Raw genomic sequence first — 22,344 nt, 5'->3', positions numbered from 1 at the left:
AATTTATATATAAAACAGATATATATTTTTTATATGACTTTGAATACTAATAATACATGATTATAATGATAGCGATTATTTTTGTAGCATAAGAAACATCATTAATAATAATTATACGTACATCTGATGTCTATAAACATAATTTATAATAAATAATAATTATATACATAAAAACATACCAGAAAAAATTGTAACCTCATGCCAAGACGTACCTGTGAACAATAAAAAGCAATATTAAATTTACATCAAGTAATACCATAAATATTTATCAAACAAGTTTTCTTTCTCTTTCTTTCAAATATCTCTTCGTTGGTGACAGACAGAGAAACAACATTAAACTATTTAGCCACTTTACGATTTTTGTTAGTTTGGTAAATAATATCGATAATAACGCGCCATCCCTTACCGCAACGGATTGCATCACTAAACAACTTAGATTTCGTAGCAGTTGCTTCGCTACCGAAATTTTCTTTGAGCGATTGCTTCAGAAGCATTGTTTCGTTTAAGAATAGTCTTAAGACCGATGGCCTATAATAGAAGCGGTAACGCTTTTGTATGATTACGTTATTTGTAATTTGTTATGCTTGAAATTGTACCGGAAATATATATTTAGGACAAAGATTTTTTGAAATACGTAAATAATCGTTCGAATTTTAAAATATTGATCACTGAATTTTTTAAATTACTAAAATGCATTTTATAAGTGAACGCAAGGGTTATTTTATTGTGCCTGATGTTAAAAGGTCTTATATTAATGTGCCTGTTTTAAGTACAATAAAAAAAATGTTTTTTTTTTTTTTAAATTCTTTGTTATATTTATGACCAGCTTGTGCTGTTTTGTACGAAATATATAAATAGTTTGAAATGGCTTATCAAAAACATAAAAACACGCCTAAATGTGATGTACCAAACACATATACATGTAGTTATTTTAGTATGTACTCAGTCTTAATTACTTCAGTATGTTGACATTTTGCGAGAACTTTACTCTTTATATACATATATGTATGTATTATGCTTTAAGTATATAAAATAATTATCATTGTTTTTGCCTTACTAAGATTATAATAATTGTTGTATAATATGGTACATATGTCTGTCTTTCTCTTTCTAAATTCAAATTACTGATAATAAAAGTGAAGAGCATTTATGAGTTACGTCTCTTTCTCTCGTTAATAATGACAAGATATTTCACAGGTGACATTGCCTCTCTGCTTCGTAAGCTATATGTATATGTAAGGTATCCATTTCTATGATAAAATTCCGCAGACATTTTTAACTTTGCCGTCTCGTAAATTCAAATCGTTTATAAAAAATACATTGGTAAAAAAGGCGTATTATTCGATACAAGATTTTGTAGATGACAAAAAAGCGTGGAATTAATACCTGTTGACTTCCACGCAGGATATATTAATTTAAATAATTGTATTAACTAACATGACTGTATTTTTTTTAAATGTTGAAAAAGAGTAACAACTGGTTTTCTTGCCGGTTCTTCTCGGTAGAATCTACTTTCCGGTGGTAGCTTCACTTAATTGTTATATGACGATTCAAAAGTGCTTGAAAAAGCCCACTTGAATAAAGTATATTTTGATTTTGATTTTAAGCATTAAAAACGAAGAATAGAAATGTTTAAAAACAATATGTGTAGTGTGTACTGTATTTCAAAGTAGAAATAAAAAAAAAACAAAGGAATCTTTGTATTCTATTTCGTATAAACAAACGGATGTATGATCCATATAGGCGCAGTTTATGCTTTCTACGATAAATGTTTCAGTAAGCATCCGGCCTCCGACATGTGCATCGCAGTTACAGCTGGTGACGTCACACATTCCAATGCAATATGGGACTTGTTTTGTTTTGCTTATTTTATCTGTGGTTGTTGCTTTTTTGACAATTACTATTTTTTATTTTTTTGTTAACTTCACCTAAGAAATCATATTATTCAGCCAAGCAAATGACAGTAATTAATTTGTCTATTAAATTTCCCGCCATTTTAATGGTTCAGAACAAATCAATTTTTCTTCCACATCAATTCAATGGCGGCATAAAATTTCAATGTTAACTATTACCTAGTAATTTCATGTTTCTTAGCAATTCAATAGGCTGTTATTGAATCGAACAACTGTGTTAACATGGTTTGACGCCATGTTTTATTGTTTATTCAATGCTTCACAGATTATAAACGTTTACCTTGTACTCTATAACAAAATGGCTACCATTACACAAGGTTAAAAAAGACACATGTCGATAGTTTTATTTTTTTATTTTAAATACCTGAACAAAATTTATTGACCGTAAAATGAATGGAATGAAAATTCTTTATGCTATTTTGAAACTTTAAATAATTACAATATGTAAGTTTTTTACATTATAAGTAATATGTAATGCTTTGATTTTATTTATAATGTAGGTAATTGGTTATTTTAAGGTAGTCAAAAAAATTTGATTCAAATTTGGAATACTGGAATATTTTAGAATCATAGATAACATGAATATATTTACATTTAAATTGGGATCGTGTCAATCTATACAACTTTTTAAAATGGTACCTTTTTTATGAAGTGGCGCGATCAAGGCTGTAGTTATACAGCCTATAAGAATTTGTTATTTTCTTATACATTAATAAAATGTTAATTTTATTCGATACTCTCAAGAATGTGAAACGTAAGCTGTTCTCGAGTAATGTGAGAACAAATGTAATGAAAGTAGGAATACATGTGTAATATAATAATTTGTATAATATTTTTTTCTCAAATGTCAATGAAATATAATCAATACGGCAGACCTTCGAACAACAATGTTTGGAATACAGTTTGAAGTCTTTACAAATCTTTACTTATAAGCCTAACATTTATTTTGAATATTTAAAAATAATTAGGAATCATTTTTGTCATACCTACATACAATAAAAACTCTTTTTTTACCAAACTTTTTTAAAACAATTTCAATAATATTTGGCTAAACTTTTGATTTTTTTTTTTTGATAAATAATGCCACTATACCGAATACACGTTTAATGTCATCAATTAACATGATTAAAAAACACCATCGTAATTCAAACTTCGAATGTTATAAATAAAGCAATGGCACTTGATTATAACAATTGAAGGTTAACGCCATTATAACAGTCATAATCATTAATTAATAACTATAATTAGAACAACACGTCGGTTCGCGTGTATACTTTAATTCTACGGCCTTAAATGTCAATTGGAAGAAGTATTCAGGTCACTTTGATGGTGATATGCATGAGTGAGGCATGAGAAAGAAATTAACGCGAGCGCATTAGTGGTGTATTTTAATGTACTATTTCCCGACCTAAATTACTTTGACGTATGTTTGTAAACTTAACAATAAAAAAAAACATTTTACTATTAAAAGTACTCATGTATTAATTAATGTACTTATATGTACCATTTTATAAGCAAATGTAAGGATTATTTTATTGTGCCTGATGATAAAAGGTCTTATGTCTAATAAACCTTTTTAAACACAATGAAGAAATGTTCGATGTTTAATATAACATATAAAATGATTTTTGTGTATATTGTTAAATTGCTTTTGATGTATGTTTGTAAACTTAACCATAAAAAAAATTATATAATACAAGCAGATGTACTGATTGTATCGTTAAAGTATTTTTGAATTAATTTAGGTTAATTTTTTTTTTTTAATTGGTGATAGGGCTTTGTGGAAGATCTGAGTAAGTCAGTGTAACAGGGGCACAAGGGACATAACATCTTAATTCTCAAAGACGGGGGCGCATTAGTTATGTAAGGAATAGTTTATATTTCTTAAAGAGCCATTTTCTATGGTGGAGTGTTGTTATCTCTGGGCTCAATTTCTCGTCCGTGTCTAGTGTACGTATACACACAGATAACATTAAAAAAGTATATTATGTGAATATAGTTTATAATAAATAATAAAGTATTAGTTTTCTGTGCCTGTCTTTCTGCAATAATGTTAGATTTACCGTGAGACTATAAAGGTGAAGCAATAGTGCATCTGTATACACACGTCTACTATAAAATCTCCTTCATAGCTTGACTGTAAACGGTCATCTTAGTCGAAATTCAGTCTAAAGTACTTTATTATTATCGTAAGTACTTAACGTTCGATGTGTCTCATGAAAGTCAAAATAGTAATTTGAAACAAAACATTAGACATAGACGCTAGCTAAGCTAAGTCAAGATATTATAAATTCATAGTAAAACATAAAAGCGCAATGCGATTACTATATGACAATTTTAATTTTAATACCTAAAGTATAAATTAGGCTTTTATTTCAAGGGCATAGAGTTCCATTTTCTATCAATGAATTTATTGTAAGTGAATATGAATCTTTGTTTTCGGACATGTAAGTAATCGTATTTATAAGTAAACACATTTAAATTGCAAATGTAAAGGCACTCAGACCTTAGGGTCCATTAAAAGGCGCCGATGGTATAGGTAATAAGGATTTGAAAATCTTGCATTCGAAAACAAATTTATTATTAAATAGTCAATCTGTAAATGTTTCTCTGCTTTGTTAGGTTTCCTTTTTCTATTTAAGAAGATTTTAGATCTTATTCCACCATTTTGTTCTTGATCTGTTGGTGGATTATGCTTAAATATTATACAACAGTATATATATATATATATATATATATATATATATATATATATATATATATATATATATATATATATATATATATATATATATATATATATATATATATATTTAGTCATTATTTTTATACGTATATATATATATATATATATATATATATATATAATATATATATATACGTATAAAAATAATGACTAAATATAATGCCTATTTTAGCATGGTGTCATTGGGGGTTAGTTCGACGGTGCGATCTTAAATACTCTCTTAAATCCCAATGTATAATTTTTATCATAATTATAATTGCTAGGCTTGTATTTAATAGCATTTTGTACGTTTACCAGATTGTTTTAAACTGTATATTTTTTGTTACAATAGGTAGTAAAATTGATATATTTAAAAACAAAATTGAAACAAAAAAATCTCATCATTTTGTACATCAAGAGTATTTTATAGATGTGTTTAATTAGTGTGTTGTATGCAGTTTTAAGCTCAATTAAAACGTAAGTAAATTATTTAAACATTCAAGTCGGTACTTATACCTACCTTCTTTAAAGGAAAAAGGTTTGCTTTTGTTACGTCAATTTTCGTTGTGGTTTAAATGTATGTGTTGACGTACGTATGCTGGTTGTTGATAACTTTATGAAGAATACCAATGCTTTAAAAATAAATGTATTTTTTAGTGCAATCATTTTCTCAATATATGAAACTTGGACACATTTGAAAATACACAACCTATGTATTAGTTGTCTATATGCTACTTTGGATTTTTTAAATAATTTAACTATCAATTTATATTAATATTATTAATGTGAAAATAACTTTGTATGTCTGTCTATAGGTATTTCACAACCAAACCTGCTGCACCGAATTTGATGAAATTTGGTTTTGGTGTGAAGCAAACTGGAACTCCAAGTAATGACATACTGTTTTAGCCTAACATGTGACAACAAACATCCTAAAATGCGAAGAAGAAGCCGCGGGCGACTACTAGTATAAAATATTTATGTGAGAACGAAATGTCAAGCTACAGAATAAAAAAAATATTTGTTCAAATAATTCACGTTGGAAACATACTCGTACAGCGCTGCAAAAAGTTTTTACATAAAGTTTTCGCTTTGAAGGCCGCAGAATAAATTGTTGAAAAAAAAAATATTACATCGAAGACATACTCGAGACACGAAACAATACAATTAATGTGGTTTTTATGATAAAACTCTAACATAACGAGCCGGACGACATTCCGTTTTGGGCTAACCTTGAATCCGTTGAGGACATTAATATAACAACTCGTATTTATAGACGCATATTAAATATTTGCTTAATAACTGTATGCTGTAATCCATCATTTGTAAATTTTAAATATACATTTTCGCCGCAACTTCACTCACTTGAATTAAAAGTAATCAATTACCTAATACTAATATTGTATATGTAAAAGTTACTCTGTCTATCCGTCGCTCTTTCACTACAAAACCACCGAACCGATTTTGATGAAATTTGGTATGAAGCAAACTTGAACTTTATGGAAGGACATAGGTTAATTTTTTTGCCTGACACATGTGAAGCAATACCTAAAACGCGAGCGAAACCGAGGACAACCACTACTATCAAATCTGTCGTTGACTTTATTTTCGTGATTTGTTATTACACTGGCTTACTTACTCTTCAATATAACATAAGCGATACCTATATTTTGTATACACACTTAAGCTGACACAAAGCAGGTATATCTCCTATTTACATATGCAAATGCAAATCATGTACTGTATTTGATATTTAATCAAATTTAGTAACATAATATTCACAATTTAGTGATATATAGTTACAAGAATAATATTGAAAAACGAGATGGCCCAATGGCTAGACTACCAGTTTTAAGCGAATATTGCAGATACAAATTCGTGTAAGTATTTGGGCTTAGATATTACACGTGTTAAAAAAACCTATTTAAGAGGAAAAGTCTTGTTTAGCCTATTGTTAAAAGATTGTTACTTTGTTATGTAAATTTTCGTATATATTTTTTTAATTGTATTAATATATTATATGTTATTGAAGCAACACAAGCAAGTATATTTAGAATATAATTTAGTTTGTTAAGCCATTTGAAGTAATTCGATGTATGTGTACGTATTATTAATGTTTGAAAGGTCATTCAAAGATCAGAGTTCATGAGATAAAATTTGTGATTAGAATTTACAATTTTTCATGTTCTTTTTTTAAAAATAATACAACGGTTTTAAAATGGATTTGCAATTGTGTAATTTAAAAATAGCATATGTGATATATTGTAGAGTATATAGATTTTGATGCATTATAACATCATTAATAATGAATAACATAATAAATATATAGGTACATGTGACTTGATTCAAAATCAGTTTTGAAAATATTGGCGGTTCGTGTGTTAATTATACAGAAGTGACATTTTATGAAATATTAACTTTAATACCTTTTGACATCTTCCTAAATAAGATCATTTATGTAATACTTCAAGCCTTATAATAAAAACTAGTTGCTGATGCCGGTTTCGATTTCGAGTATTTAAATTTGCCCTTTAATGTCAAATTTTTGAAAAATCAAACATTACTCAAAACATACTTTTCAAAGCAATCGCAAGTGGTACCATCAACAGTAGCAATAGCATGTTATAGCCCTTGTGTTTCTAATAATAGAGTTTCACTGAACCTTCGGACCGGAACGGTGTACTAATTATTGTTTGGCGGTAGAGCTACTGATAAACCCTTCCACCGACTTTATTTATCTACATATCTTATATATCAAGGTTGCGAGAAGCACTCGTATGGAACGAAGAATGAATTTTAGAGTACTCGAAAAAAGGTAATATTCTTTATTCAAAAAGGTTTTTGCAACGAATTTTGAATCGTTTTTTTACTGAACTGTATTTAACATTGACCATTGTTACGGAGTGTAGATTCTGCCGAGAAGAAATTTAGTAGTCTGCGACAACTTAGAACTCACGTAGATATTATATACATCAGATATTCCATTTCTTAACAGCAATATCAATAAAAATCAAAATAAACTTTTTTCAGGAGACTTTTACAAGCACTTTTGAAGCTACCACTGGTTCGGAAAGTAGATTCTATCGAGAAGAACCGGCAAGAAACATAGTAGTAACTCTTTTTCAACATTTAAAAGACAATATTAATAGTGTTCCGATTTGAAGGATGCTCCCAAAGTTGGTTGTTGGTGGTTTTTTATTGGGTGTAGACATTCGCTAAGAATTAAATGAAACTCTACCCCTAAAGGGGAAAAAACGTTGTTCTTGTGTTCGATAGGTTTCGTGCGGGTAAAGCCGCAAGTTCGGCTAGTAATATTATAAATGCTAAAGTATCTATATACGTTACGCATTCACGACTAAAATGCTGAACCAAATTTGATGAAAAATAGTATGAAACCACCTTGTATCTAATACATGACCAATAATGGCGTAAATATTCCAACATTTCGAAATTAATTTATAATAAAATGTAAGAATAATTTTAACAGATTCCATTCCTATGATATTTCTTTTGTTGTTATTCATAGATATAATTCCTAAAGAAGCAGCAATATCATTTGCATATCAAAATAAAATATAACGTACATTAATTATTTTCATTACAATAAACTCCTTTCGGTATTTAATATACTGTACAGAAGTACCGTGAAATCGATTCGAGCGCGATTGCTAAGTTTATTAAGCTCTGCCGCTATTGAAATATCTTACAAGAAAAGTATATATGTAGATACATTATTTTTTCATCTAAATAGCGACTCGCCCCGGCTTTGCACGGTTGCAGTGCTGATACTAAATGCACAGAGTGTCTTGCAGTGTTCACAGTTTTTCTGACATTCTCTCACACATTGTGAATATATTGTGCACATAACCCTTCCTCTTGAATCACTCTATCGATTAGAAAAAACCGCATCAAAATCCGTTATGTAGATTTAATGATTTAAGCATATATAGGGATATAGTGATAGAGAAAGTAACTATGTTTTAAATACTATGTAGTGATATACTATGTTGTGATGAAGCTGACGAGAGATAAAATATGCGAGGAAATGAAATAATAATTGCCTTAGATCAAAGAGAAACACATGACGCAAACTGATTATCCAAAATTGATTGATATGAGAAAAAGTGAATATAGATTATTTTTTAGCTAGTTTCTCATCTCGACTTCTCTCAGCTATATAAAAAATATAGGTTATTATTGGACAACATCACATTCATTACTCTGATCCCAATGTAAGTAGCTAAAGCATTTGTGTTATGGAGAATAAAAAGTAACGACGTTACCACAAAAACCCAGACACAAGACAACATAGAAAATGAACTTTTTCGGCATCGACTCGGCCGAGAATCAAAGCCTCGGAGTGGTGTACCTATGAAAACCGTTCTACAATGTACACACAACTCGATCAGGTCGTCAAACTCATATTCATCGTATGGCGTTGATATAGCCCTTCAATAAATGGGCTATCTACGACTAAAATAATTTTTAGTGTTAGATAGCCCAAATCGGATCAGTAATTGACATTATCGTATTCAAATGAAACGAACTCTTCATCTTAATAATAATAATATTGACTTAAAATAACCTACTGTATTGGTAACATTAAATCTAATATACTCAAGTTAATTTGAGCATAACTAAAATCTAATTTTGTGTACCTATTAAAGAACCTTATTTTGTTGACGTACTAAATTAGATATTGAATAAACGTATTGAGGCTAAAAGATTTTTAATGAAGGTTCGTTATAAGGTAACGTCTAGTTTGATTACTTTAATAATGTTTATATACGTTTCGCTTTTAACTGGTTACATCGAATAAATGGTGTCTTGTTAAAAGTTTTATGTTTTTACGGTACCACCTTCACATTGGTCGATGATTACGAAAACATTTAAACAAATATCGTTTCTATCACGCAACTATTTCGGTCTATTAACGCTTGCATGATTATATAGTGTGTTCTTGTATGCGTACAATTATATTAACGCTTCGCCCCGCGGCCGATACTTTACTGCTGTACCTGTTTTTAACGTCACGTTAATTTGAATTAAAGTTTGCTTGGATGTGCCTCCTATAAATATTTACGGTTATAATAATTCGGCTATTTCGCTTTATACATATAAACATAGGTCTATTAAATTAATAATTTTAAAGGTTCCGTACACAAAGGGTAAAATGGAATCCTATTGCTGAGATCCCTCTGTTTGTCCGTCTGTTACCAATCTCAATCTCATAAGCCGTAATATAAAGACAATTGATTTTTTACAGATGATGTATTTCTGTTGTCGCTGTAAAAATAAATACTAGAAACATAATAAAATAAATATTTAAGGGAGCGTTTCATACGGAACCCTTCGTTCACAAGTCCGATTCGCACTTGCCCGTTCTTTTTCTTTAATCATGTGTGGTATTTTACGGCCATAAAACAAATACACCGAAATTTTAATTTACTTTCAATCTGTCAGGACTTCTGGCCTTTAATGGGCAAAGAGAATGCCTGACCTTGATATTTGTGATCTGTAAGCGAGGCCAAGTCCTGTGTGGCCATCTCCTTAGCAGTTGTCACATCAGCAGCAAGAATTAATGGATCTCGTGGTGTCTTCGAAAGGGCAACGCGAACATAGTGAGGGACCTTTTTTTATTTACTTGCGACTTGCACGACTTCGATTAAGAAGAATCAAGGATTTAGTAGGGTAGATTCATCATCAATTAATAATTTAGATATTAAAGTCCCAACGGCCAATAGTCCAATTGGTTATGAATAGTTTTTTAAACATATCGCTTATTATGTTCCTTTTTATTGACACAAAAATTAACTACAAATTTAATTCATATATTAATACATAATATACTTGGGACACGTTTAATAAAAAAGAGTGTTTCCTTATTTATCGTGTAATTCAAATATGATTCTAGCTTTTTTAGAACATTTAGGTATATATTTTATATAATATAAGTATGTATTTAAAAAACAAAAAAATATAATTAAGGATGAATAACAACTTGATCCCTTTGGCTATTTCTTACGATGTTATCTGATATTTCCATTGTCTCGCTTTAGTCAAACAAATCTTTTGAGTAAAGATTTTGTACAAGAGAAACATTAATTTAATAATCCCATTTTATGTACTTCATACAAGCTACCTTATTCATTTATTTTTTTTTGTTGTATATCTACTTATAATTATAGCAATTTATTACTAGTTCGTTTCGTGTTCGAAATTCGAATTGAAATTAAAATTTGAAAGAATTTGAAAATATATGCGTTGTTGTAATTCTGAATTCGATTTATTTTTCTATATTTTTTCGTTTCTTATTACAAGGCTCATCAGTAACTGCCACATAAAAAAAGTAGATTGAAAAAAATATAAAAAAGGCATCCATATAATCTATCTTTGTCTATTTATAACATGTATAATGCATGTAGATTATTATTAAAAGTCTTTATTATACAACAAGATATATATGTATATATCTTTCAATCTTGTGCTTTTTGTGAATGTCAATTACAAAATCGCAAATCCAGTAAACAATATCATCAATACAAGAACTATCAAAGTGTTCGCACACAATATACATATCAACAAACAATTCCTCAAGCAGATTGCTATTGCATATATATTTGCTTAAACCCACGTACGACCCCCAGTGGCCGTTTACATCATCGCAAAATATTATTTCTCACGGCCTACATAGAACTTACAATACGTTCATTGATTCCTCTTGAAGTAACGCGTGGGCTACTGTATCGTTTGCATCATTGATTGGACTATTAAAAAGTAGATGAATGAGATGCAAGCTTTATTGTATTGCCTTTTGTGTATTAAGACAATGTGATATTTAAAAAAGGAATTGCTTTACTTGTAAGTGTGTGTAACTCGTCTGTATTGGTTTGAATGTGTGGGGTTATTGTTAGCGAAGTGTGTCTAGTCACATTTATATGTTTATTTTTAAATGTAGTCATAAAATAATGACCTTAAATTTCTTCTCAGTAGTTTTTTCTTATATTTTTGTTTTGTTTTTAATTATACGATCTTATTTTAAAATTCTCATAAGTATTTAATTCTATAATTATTTTGTAATGCTTAGAATTTTAGTCCATTTCGACTCGATTCTTTAATAATCGATTGTCGATTTTTTAATAATAAATTATACAAAATATAAATATCAATGTAATGATATTACGTTAATTACGCACAAATGAATCATAGCATTTAACTCCTAATCAAGAACAGATTAGTTTATACAACAAATATTAGAATTAATGTATACATTTGCATAAGCTGATTTAATCCAACCAATTCTGACACACGAGTTCGGGTAAGCCATCCAAAGGTTGATATTCTCTAATCCCTTATACATCTGCAATTATACAAAGTTAGGTTTGGAGGTAAGCTGTTTAAGGATGACGTATTCCTATATACAATCAGGAAATCTTGTGGGAATACCCATTTGATGCTAATAGATTTCGACTTTTAGCAAACAATATATTAAAAATTTGGCATAAATCTGTATTAATATCATAAATGTGAAAGTAACTCTGTCTGTGTGTCTGTCGATCTTTCACTACCAAACCAATGAACCGATTTTGATGAAATTTAACAACCAACCTCTAGAAAGCAAGCTAGACTTTGCTACATAAACAAGAATGGTAACTCTTTGGAAAAAGGCGTTACGCGTTTCCCCCACGTGATGGTTAGGTGGGGGGGGGTGGTATATTTTAGGTTCTTCCTTAAAGTTCAATCTTGGTTCGTACCAAATATCATCAAAATCAGTTTAATGGTTTGGCCGTATCGTCGTAGCAATAGACAGACAAAGCTTCCAATTTATAATATTGATGTATAGATGTTCTATATTTATCACGAAATATACACATTAATTATTGACATCTCGATTCTCTTTAATGTAATAATTCAGCGTATACTATTGTCCAAGCGCTTATGACGTCACGACCTCCCCTCAGGGAAAGGGCAGCGAATACGTCGCAAGCATAACATAGTTCGCTACGTATTTCATAGTGCTTTTCATACTCCACATTCCTGAAGGCCTTCATAACTAGGGTTGTCACTTTATCGATAAAATATTTCGATAAGACTTTTTTTTACCGTAAATTATAACATAAACTTAATGTATAAGATATAACAAAATGATATCTCAATTTTTGTAATTAAAAATAATTTTAATATTTATTTTTGAATAAAGAACAGGTCAATTTAAAAAAAGCTTTTGTTTGATATTTGAAATTACCACTCATTCGCAACGCAGAAAGTACAATGCGTTGCGGTTTGATGGAGGAAAAATCATACCACTACCATGCAATATTGTGTGTTTAATGTAAAGAAATACAAATCGTACTTTAATAAATTATATAAATAGTAACAATACTCATATGAAAGGGCCGGAAATATTTCTAAGTATAATTTACTTTATAAGGAATTGTCACGTCTGATTTAACTCACAATGTATACGGAGTTAACTCGTTTCGAAAACATAACCGTTAATGTTTTCATTGTTTAAAACATTTATGTTATTGAGTCCAGTTGTCCCTACATTGTTTTCCGTTTCTGATGACAACGATGTTGCAAGATAATTGCCTTACTGGGATCAGCCAAACGTTTTTTCTTGGAACAAACAAAGCAAAGAGTTTCTATATTAAATTTTAGTCATTACTAGACATGGAATATTATTTGGAAGATATTTTTAACTTTGCTTCATAAATTCAAATTATTTGTAAGAAATAGGTACATTGATAAAGTAGGCTTTTTTTGTTTTTAACAACACTTACGGACTCATATTGTTCAATAAAAGATTACTACTTATTAACTTTCAGGCAGGATTTATTACATACATATATATATTTGTATTCTTAACTGCTGAAAAATAGTAACTACTGAATTTCTTGTCTGTTCTAAAACTATTTTTGCCCTTATACGTAATTCACCGGAATTACGTATAAAGGCAAAAATAGTTTTTTTTAATGCCCTGTTTACATACTAATAAACCTTTTGAAGAAAATCGTATCAAGATTTCCTGAACCTCGACGCCTCTAGCTAGCTCTATCCGGTCCTGAGTATATGTCAATAAAAAATAAGCAGACGCAGTCACGAACAGGTAGTTGTATATAATAAATTACAGTAATATAACAAATTCATTAAACGCCAAGCGATTATCTTATCCCTTGGTTCAGGGTCCAGAGTGACAGGATAAACGAAAGATTCCAAGGTAATAATTCTTTCATGTATACAGGAAAACGTAGATTAGCCAGCCTCTTAACTGTATGAATGATTTGCCTAGATTGCTTTTATGTTTCTATAATAATTCTAGACCTCAATGGCGGGTGATTGAAAAACAGGAATTCGAGCTGAGGTTGAACAAAAAGGTTGTATATGTTATAAATTTGTAGGCGAATTATTACATTTATTTAGTTTATTTTATTTATTACACTGTACATAAACATAATATAATATTTTATTTAATATTTATTTATGTATTAATATTATAAACATCTTACACATTTCACTAATACATACATAGACATTATAATTTATATTAAATAATAAAATATATATAAATAATTAATTCGCCTACAAATGTATTTTTATTTTTGTAATAGGTTCTATCGCTTTTGTTTCATAATTTTATATACAAATTTTTGTTTGTAAATTTGACGATTTGCCTTAAGGGTTATGTTTATTTAATCTGTAGTATATTATGTAAATAGTACATTTGATGTAATGAACATTTAATGTAGGTATACATTACCAACTCTCATTAAAGAAAGCTAATTTAAACAGAACATTAATATTTCGAAAAAAATATAGTTATATTAAATAAATTCCCAGAATTAATTATTAATATAATAAAATTACCTAATGTATATTACAAAGTGCAATATGATTCATACAACGCCTTTGTCATGTTGTTGCTAAGATGATTTATTATGTATAATATGGTGTACCAAAAACACAATATTAAAATGTAGTACAAAATTAAGTTATTTATATGAAAGTTCTTCAACATAATTAGTAATAACACTATCGATATAAACAATAGTTGTTACTGTTATAACAATTTGTTTCCTTTTTTTTATTTTATTTTATTTTAGCTTACTTGATTCGATCGACGGTGCAAGTGTATTATAAAATGAATTTTGAATCAACATAAATTATATGAATATTTTTTGACATGTATATGTATATTAAATATACACATACATATATATATATTAAACAAAAAGAAAGTTTTATATAATTTACTCGTAAGTACGTCAAATGCCTAATTATGAAACAATAATGAATAAACGTTTATTGTACAATATATTAAGAAAAATACTACTGAGTTTCTTTCTTTGAGAAGTGGTTTCTTTCGATGGAATTCATTTACATCCGGTTCTCAGAGGAATTTAACTTTTATGATGTTACCATGAAATAGCTGTAAAGAGCTTGGAAAAGCCAATCGAATGTAATATCAACGATAAATATTGTTTTCCTCCTTATCGCTTTTAGGCGCAGGAAGAAAGTGTTTTTTCTTACTTTTTAATTACGATAGCATAAGTACAGTCACAGTAAGAAAACCTTCGTCAGTTTCCAAATTCATTCCTTTGTCAAGTAACTCTTAGTACCTATTGAAACTAAAGCACTCAACTGACATATAAAATTAAACTTACATAGTACTCTTTCTAGTAGTACTACTACAAAGAGTACTATGTAAGTTTAATTTGTAGCTGAGATGGCCCAGTAGTTAGAACGCGTGCATCTTAACCGATGATTGCGGGTTCAAACCCAGGCAAGCACCACTATACATGTTTACTTAATTTGTGTTTATAATTCATCTTGTGCTCGGCGGTGAAGGAAAACATCGCGAGGAAACCTGCATGTGACTAATTTCATCGAAATTCTGCCACATGTGCATTCCACCTACCCGCATTGGAGCACCAGTAAGCATATGTTCCAAACCCTCCTTAATTGAAGAATAGGCCTTAGCCCAGCAGTAGGAAATTTACAGGCTTTTACTTTACTACTTTACTTACTTTAGTAGTACTCTTTGCCTGACGTGACTTATGACATGCGACGCAATATGTCACTCTCAATCGATAAAGCAGATTATCGCCCATACTGAGCATACGAAAATAGATCTTAAGGTGACGAACCTTTTCTTACCCCGACTGTACATATGTATCTATTGCCTGACGAGATTAACAGACGTATTTTTGCACCAAGCATTAACAGAAGTTATACTATACAAATTTCAGTCATGTTCAATACCTTACAAGTAACCATTTTTCGATACTTAAAATAGAGAAAAATTTGAACGGTTTCGCCGTTATCAAAGCAATTTTCAAGTATCTTGCTTTGTAATCGGTGAGTTTGAGCAACTTCGCGGAATGTTGGCACATTGACTATTAAATTAGCATTGGCTTAACAATATTACTGGATATAATGGAATGCGATTTCACCAATTTCCTGACCAAAAACCGCCGTAGTGGCGAAATTAATCCACAATAACTTAAAAATAATTCAACGATAGATAGTACTTGGAACTTTGAATCTACTTTATTTATTCATTTGAGGAAAACATCAGCCGTATTCAAAATAACCCACCATCCTACATTGAAGCAGCGTGGTGGAATGTACTTGTACTACAATTCTTCACATCAAAGGGAGAGGAGGCCATAACCCAGTTGTGGGAAATTTACAGGCTGTTGATGTGATGTGATTATGATCGATGTGATACAAAATATGTTGAAATAAATATACAATGTTTCGGTGGTAGGACTTTGGAAACTGTACAAATTGTATACCGCGCTGATTTTTATAGGTAATATGACCATCGGGTGGTCAATTTGTCAGTTAGCCTAACTATGACACAAAAAAAATTACGTAATGTAAATTTTATTTTGTTTTTAAAAATATGTTAATACTAGGAGTAGAATATATAAAAACTATTTACTTAAAATATCTTAAATACATCGAACCCTTGAAACATGTTACAATATAGCGAATAACTTAATTAATACAGTTACAGGTTCGCGCGTGCATTAATTAGTTCAACTAATTATAGATAAGCAAATTAGTTGTCCATACAATATTATGTTGATGTTATCTATCAGTGTTTGTAAATTCTGTGTTTATTTATGGTATGGTATCGGAATGTCGGTTACAAAACGCAAACACAACGCATTATGTGTTGTGTTATGCATTTAAACTGATTATGCAACTGGAATAAACAATACTGGTTTTTTGAGGTTTATTTATTGGAATCCTTTTTTTGCAATGTTGATTTCGTTCGTGAGTGAAGTTTTTTTTTATGGTATAGGTCGGCGAACGAGCATATGGGCCACCGGATGGTCACCATCACCCACAGACAATTACGCTGTAAGAAATATTAACTATTCTTTACATCGTCAATGTGCCACCAACCTTGGGAACTAAGATGTTATGTCCCTTTTACCTGTAGTTACACTGGCTCACTCACCCTTCAAACCAAAACACAAAAATACTGAGTACTGTTATTTGGCGAAAGTATAACTGATGAGTGGGTGGTACCTACCCAGACGGGCTAGCACAAAGCCCTACCCCCAAGTGAAGTTAAGCATATATAAATAAAATTAATAAAGAAATAAATATGTGACAACATCACATACATTACTCTGATCCTAATGTAAGTAGCTAAACTTGTGTTATGGAAAATCAGAAGAAAGGACGGTACCACAAACACCCATACCCAAGACAACATTGAAAACTAATGATAATCTACATCGACTCGGCCGGGAATCGAACACGGGGCCTCGGAGTAGCGTAACCTTGCAAACCGGTGAACACACCACTCGATCACGGATGTCGTCAATATGTATATTATGCTCCTTGTTTCAAAATATATATATTTTTTTACTCTTTAGTTTAAATGGTGGCAAAGAGTACTAAGCTTCTTTTCTTGCCGGTTCTTCGTGGTTTACTTTATCTGTGTTAACTTTACATTTAATTTGACATTTTTCTTCTACATGAGACTACTTGAATAAAGAACATTTTGATTGGATAAAAGTTAAAATTTGCACTAATACCTACTATTTATTTGAAAATAATTATTGATATTTTCAACACCGGGCCTAATTTGTATTAAAAGTGGAAACCGGAACCAGTCTTAAACATTGCTAGGTTGCTTTTATAATTTATTTTTTACGTTCTTGCCTAACGATTAGAAGTGTTGTACTGATTAAAATAATTAAGTCTTGACTGCATATTCGCATTGCTAACACAAGTATGTTTAAACATCCATACATCTTTAGATAATATTAAGAAGTTTTTGTTTAAGAAATTGGATACAGAATTGATGCAAACATTTTCCATTGAATCCTAATATTTATCTTTTACCCCAGCAAAGATCTGCTGATGTTTTGTCAATAAGGAAAATTGTTACGCCACAAACAAATAAAAACATGAAGTAAAAAGCAAGAATAACTTGTGAGTCCGCGGACGTTAATAGATAAATAAAAATATATTTCACTATTATAAATCTGAAAGTAGCTCTGTCAGTCTTTTTGTCGGTGGTTCACGACTAAACATCATCAGCCCGTTTTAGTCCACTGCTGGACATAGGCCTCTCCCAGTGCACGCCACTGTGGTCTTTCTCCGGCTACTCGCATCCAGCTCCTGCCTGCCGCCTTGCGTATATCATCATTCCACCGTGTCTGAGGACGTCCTACACTACGTTTGCCGAGACGCGGTCTCCACTCTAGAACACGTTTTCCCCAACGGTTGTCGGTTCTACGACAAACCGACCAACGCCGAACAAACCGCTGAACCGAATTTGATGAAATTTTAGTATGAAGCAAAGTGAGCTCCAAGAAAGGACATAGGCTAATTTTGCCTCACACATGACAAACAAATCCCTAAAACACAAGCAAAGCCGCTTGCGACTACTAGTATTTTATAATAGTTTTTACCCACTCATCCATATTTTAAGGAACTAAATACTACGATCAGCACGACTTTTTTGTCTTAAGTGTGCACTGGCCAAATACATGATTTTGATCGTTTCGAAATAACTGTTAAACGGTAATTCCATTGTCTATTTAACGTCAAACGTCACATGCGTCTGCGCAAAATTCCTTGTTAAAATTCAACCGGGCCCAACACGAAACGGTACCCTTTGACTATTCATAGATTCCGTGAAATTTAAATAAGCCATTATCAATGTTGTAATACCGTGTAATATTGTAATCTCCGGCGTTTCCATTTAAGGCATGTTTATTCCAAGCGTCGGACCGTTTGAAGTGTTTATTGGATTCGTGAAATTCGATATTTATCACGAAACAATAATATTTTTAGTACATTTTTTTTTTGAAATTGGAACACGGTCCTAGTCTGAAAATATGCAATGCTTTTATTTTTCACAAGAATAGAAGGTTAAATATCGTTTATAAATAAAACACAACGAACAGTAATAGGTCAGGCGTTCCAGTTTTAATTGGAATCGTGTATATCATATTTCAATAATATTTTCATTTTCTATACAAATTTATATTAATGTTGTTTTAGTATTGAATTTACGAAAAATAGTAGGTATATAGGTAATCCCTTTTAGCTACCTTGAATATTGGCATATTTATAGACATATTCATAAATATATTCCCAAATAGGCAGGTATTTTTGTCTCTACTAGTACTAAGTAATTACGATAGCTCAGGTTGAAGGAAAATTAGCTGGATGGATCTCATAGACTTTTACATTAAGTTCTCATGACCATTTTCATTCACGTACATGCAACATTTATTCTATAACTCTCATATCGTGCTATCTGGAGCATGGGAGTAGATACAACCAACAACCTAACTCCAGGCACTTAAAGAAAAATTTTGAACAGAAAAACCCTAAAACATTTTACTAACCCGAGCTTCGAATCCAAGTCCTCGAGATATGAATCCAAACAATCTAGCCACTAGACCAAAGAGACATAATATTGGCACCTCATTAATATACAATAATACATCCAACACTGAAAGAAACCTGTTAACATAATAGGTATTCCAGAAATGGTTTCGTATTAATTTCAGGCCTTATAAGTTGTTCCTTATTAAGTTCGTTGAAAACATCATGCAAGTAATTCGCGATGAATCATTTGAAACAGCCACAAACAATATTCTCAGAAGTACTGACGTGGAAAAAACTCAGTACGATATAGAAATATATAAATATAATAAAATGGGAGACTTGATGACTAATTCACCGCTGAGGAGATATTAGTTCAGCTTCTTAAAGAGGGGAGGGGGCTGTAAATCCAAGAGTGGAAAAACTGCAAGTCAAATCACCAAACGTAGTGTAGGACGTCCTCGGGCACGGTGGAGTGATGACTTACGCAAGACGGCTGGCATGAGCTGGATGCGAGTAGCCCAATAACGATCTCAGTGGCGTGCAATTGGAGAGGCTTATGTCCAGCAGTGGACGGAAATGGGCTGATGGATTGGATTGGATTGGAAATCACTCCTTACACCATCAATGCTAAACTTTATACCATTGTGCATGATTGCACGTGCTGATAGGCTTAAAATGGGAACTCAACAGTGGTGGAAGAATAGTAATGAAAGGAGCTTCATAAGACCTCACCACCAGACTACGGACTATCTCGACAACTTGTATATCAAGTATAATTAAGTAGTTATATACGTAAGGAAAGTTATTAGGTAATACATTTAAAATAACCATCATTGTATACACACATTCGAAATTTAAAAATAAAATATATAAAATTATCTTTTTATTCAGTATATATATCTAATAATAAATTTTAAATACTGGATTTATTTATCGGCACGATCCTTTGTATTCATTTAATAATACTTAATATTATATTACGATCAGAATAAAATTATAATACAGATTCATAATCAAACTTCAAAGATTTATTATCATAATCGTACACTTAAAAATATTTAAAAATGGAATCTCGGGGATTATCCCAAGAACGAAATATCAAGTGAGTCATTCATTCGTAAAAATTAAAAATAAATATAACATTAAAACTTAAAGTATATTGAACCCGAAATCAGAATCAATCGATCAAAAAGCGAAATATCTGTTATAATAATGTCGCACGTGTACAGACAGAAGCGCTAAAGCGCTTGAATTGTACTTTTGGGGAATTAAATTTAAGATAAATAATTTAAAAGTCATTTTACAAGAGTAAAATGTTGGCGCTTCAGCTCTTCTTTATTTCCAGTAATTTGTATTATGTTACAATAAACGAAGTATATTTTAAATTATGTTTACTAATATATCATCTACCACAGAAAGCCTTATTATCGAAGAAGGCGAATTAAAATCCGTCTTAGAGTGAGATTATACATACATATATATATACTTCAAATGCATCTCAATTAAAAAACATTTTGTATGAAATTCGACCAATTGGTAGAACGCGCTTCAAATTTCAAAGGAAAAATTGGCATTTAATTGCCTTACTTCTGGTTGCTTGAACAAACCATAATCAAAATTCCTTCCTACATATGCAGGTTTCCTGCCGATGAAGACATTCCAATACAAAGAATGAAATGTCTATAATATGACGTTATTATTATTTTCATTGAAACACAATTCCATGTTTATGATTGAGGTTAGTTTACATTAAAATAAATTATCATAGTTGTTAAACAAAAGTATGTATAAATAATATATTTCTAGCGAATTCTTTAGTATTCCACGTGAATGAGAGCAACAACAATAACAGCCTGTAAATTCCCACTGCTGGGCTAAAGGCCTCCTCTCCCTTTGAGGAGAAGGTTTGGAACATATTCCACCACGCTGTTCCAATGCGGGTTAGTGGAATACACATATGGCAGAATTTCTATGAAATTTGTCACATGCAGGTTTCCTCATGACGTTTTCCTTCACCGTTGAACACGAGATGAATTATAAAGACAAATTAAGCACATAAATCAGCGGTGCTTGCCTGGGTTTGAACCCGCAATCATCGGTTAAGATGCACGCGTTCTAACCACTGGGCCATCTCAGCTCAAATCGTGAATGAGATCGGAGACCGTAAATTGTGATAGAAGTGTGCGCGGACAAGAAGACGAACGCATAAATTTAAACCACTATAGATACGGAACACCCAGCGGCGAGCTTAACGGTAAGCGGACTATGGAATATAGCGAGACCGCGTGGGGCCCCGTGATAACATACCCCGAATTTCGCAGCGCATAAATATTCCTACCGAAACAAATACAACGGTAGTACAAAAAACAGCTTTGAAATTACATTAAAACAACCAGAAAATTGACGATTTTGCAAGAAATTTATTCAAGATTGGATGACTTATATATTCTAATTTGAATTTGGAAACCCTAATTTGCCGCCCACATATATTTATTATGCATACGTGTCCAAAGTCTTCAGTCATATATATCGTTATGACAATTTTAAATAAATCTATACATATACCAAAATCTGCCGGAGTGTCTGCTTGTAATATTAAAATACACGGTACATATACCCAAATATAGTTTTTTTTTTTTCAAATTTTTCTGTCTGTTTGTTCTGACTAATCTCTGGAACGACTGATTCGATTTTGATGGGACTTTCACTGGCAGATTTCTGATGTAGAAAGGAGTAACATAGACTACAAAGACTTTTAAGAAATCACGGGTACAGCTAATATATATTATAGAGTTCAAGCTTCATCGAAAGCAAACTTTATCAAATTCGGTTCAGCGG

General features: G+C 31.0%; 1 protein-coding gene across 2 annotated transcripts in view; it reads right to left on the bottom strand.

Moving 5' to 3' along the window:
- LOC124538724 (rho GTPase-activating protein 7) overlaps nt 1-22,344 on the bottom strand; it is a 273,161-nt gene that overhangs the window by 217,803 nt on the left and 33,014 nt on the right. Inside the window, exon 2 of one of the 2 annotated variants that reach the window (XM_047115885.1) lies at nt 180-212. The exons of the other annotated variant lie outside the window; for it this stretch is intronic. Within the exon in view, the coding sequence (XP_046971841.1) occupies nt 180-212 (33 nt within the window). The remainder of the gene's footprint in view (nt 1-179; nt 213-22,344) is intronic. 2 annotated transcript variants of the gene reach the window in all.

This window comes from Vanessa cardui, chromosome 21 (assembly GCF_905220365.1).
Source record: "Vanessa cardui chromosome 21, ilVanCard2.1, whole genome shotgun sequence".
Taxonomy (NCBI): Eukaryota; Metazoa; Arthropoda; class Insecta; order Lepidoptera; family Nymphalidae; genus Vanessa; species Vanessa cardui.
The sequence above is the reverse complement of the archived record's forward strand: the minus strand, read 5'-3'. Positions and strand labels throughout refer to the sequence as shown.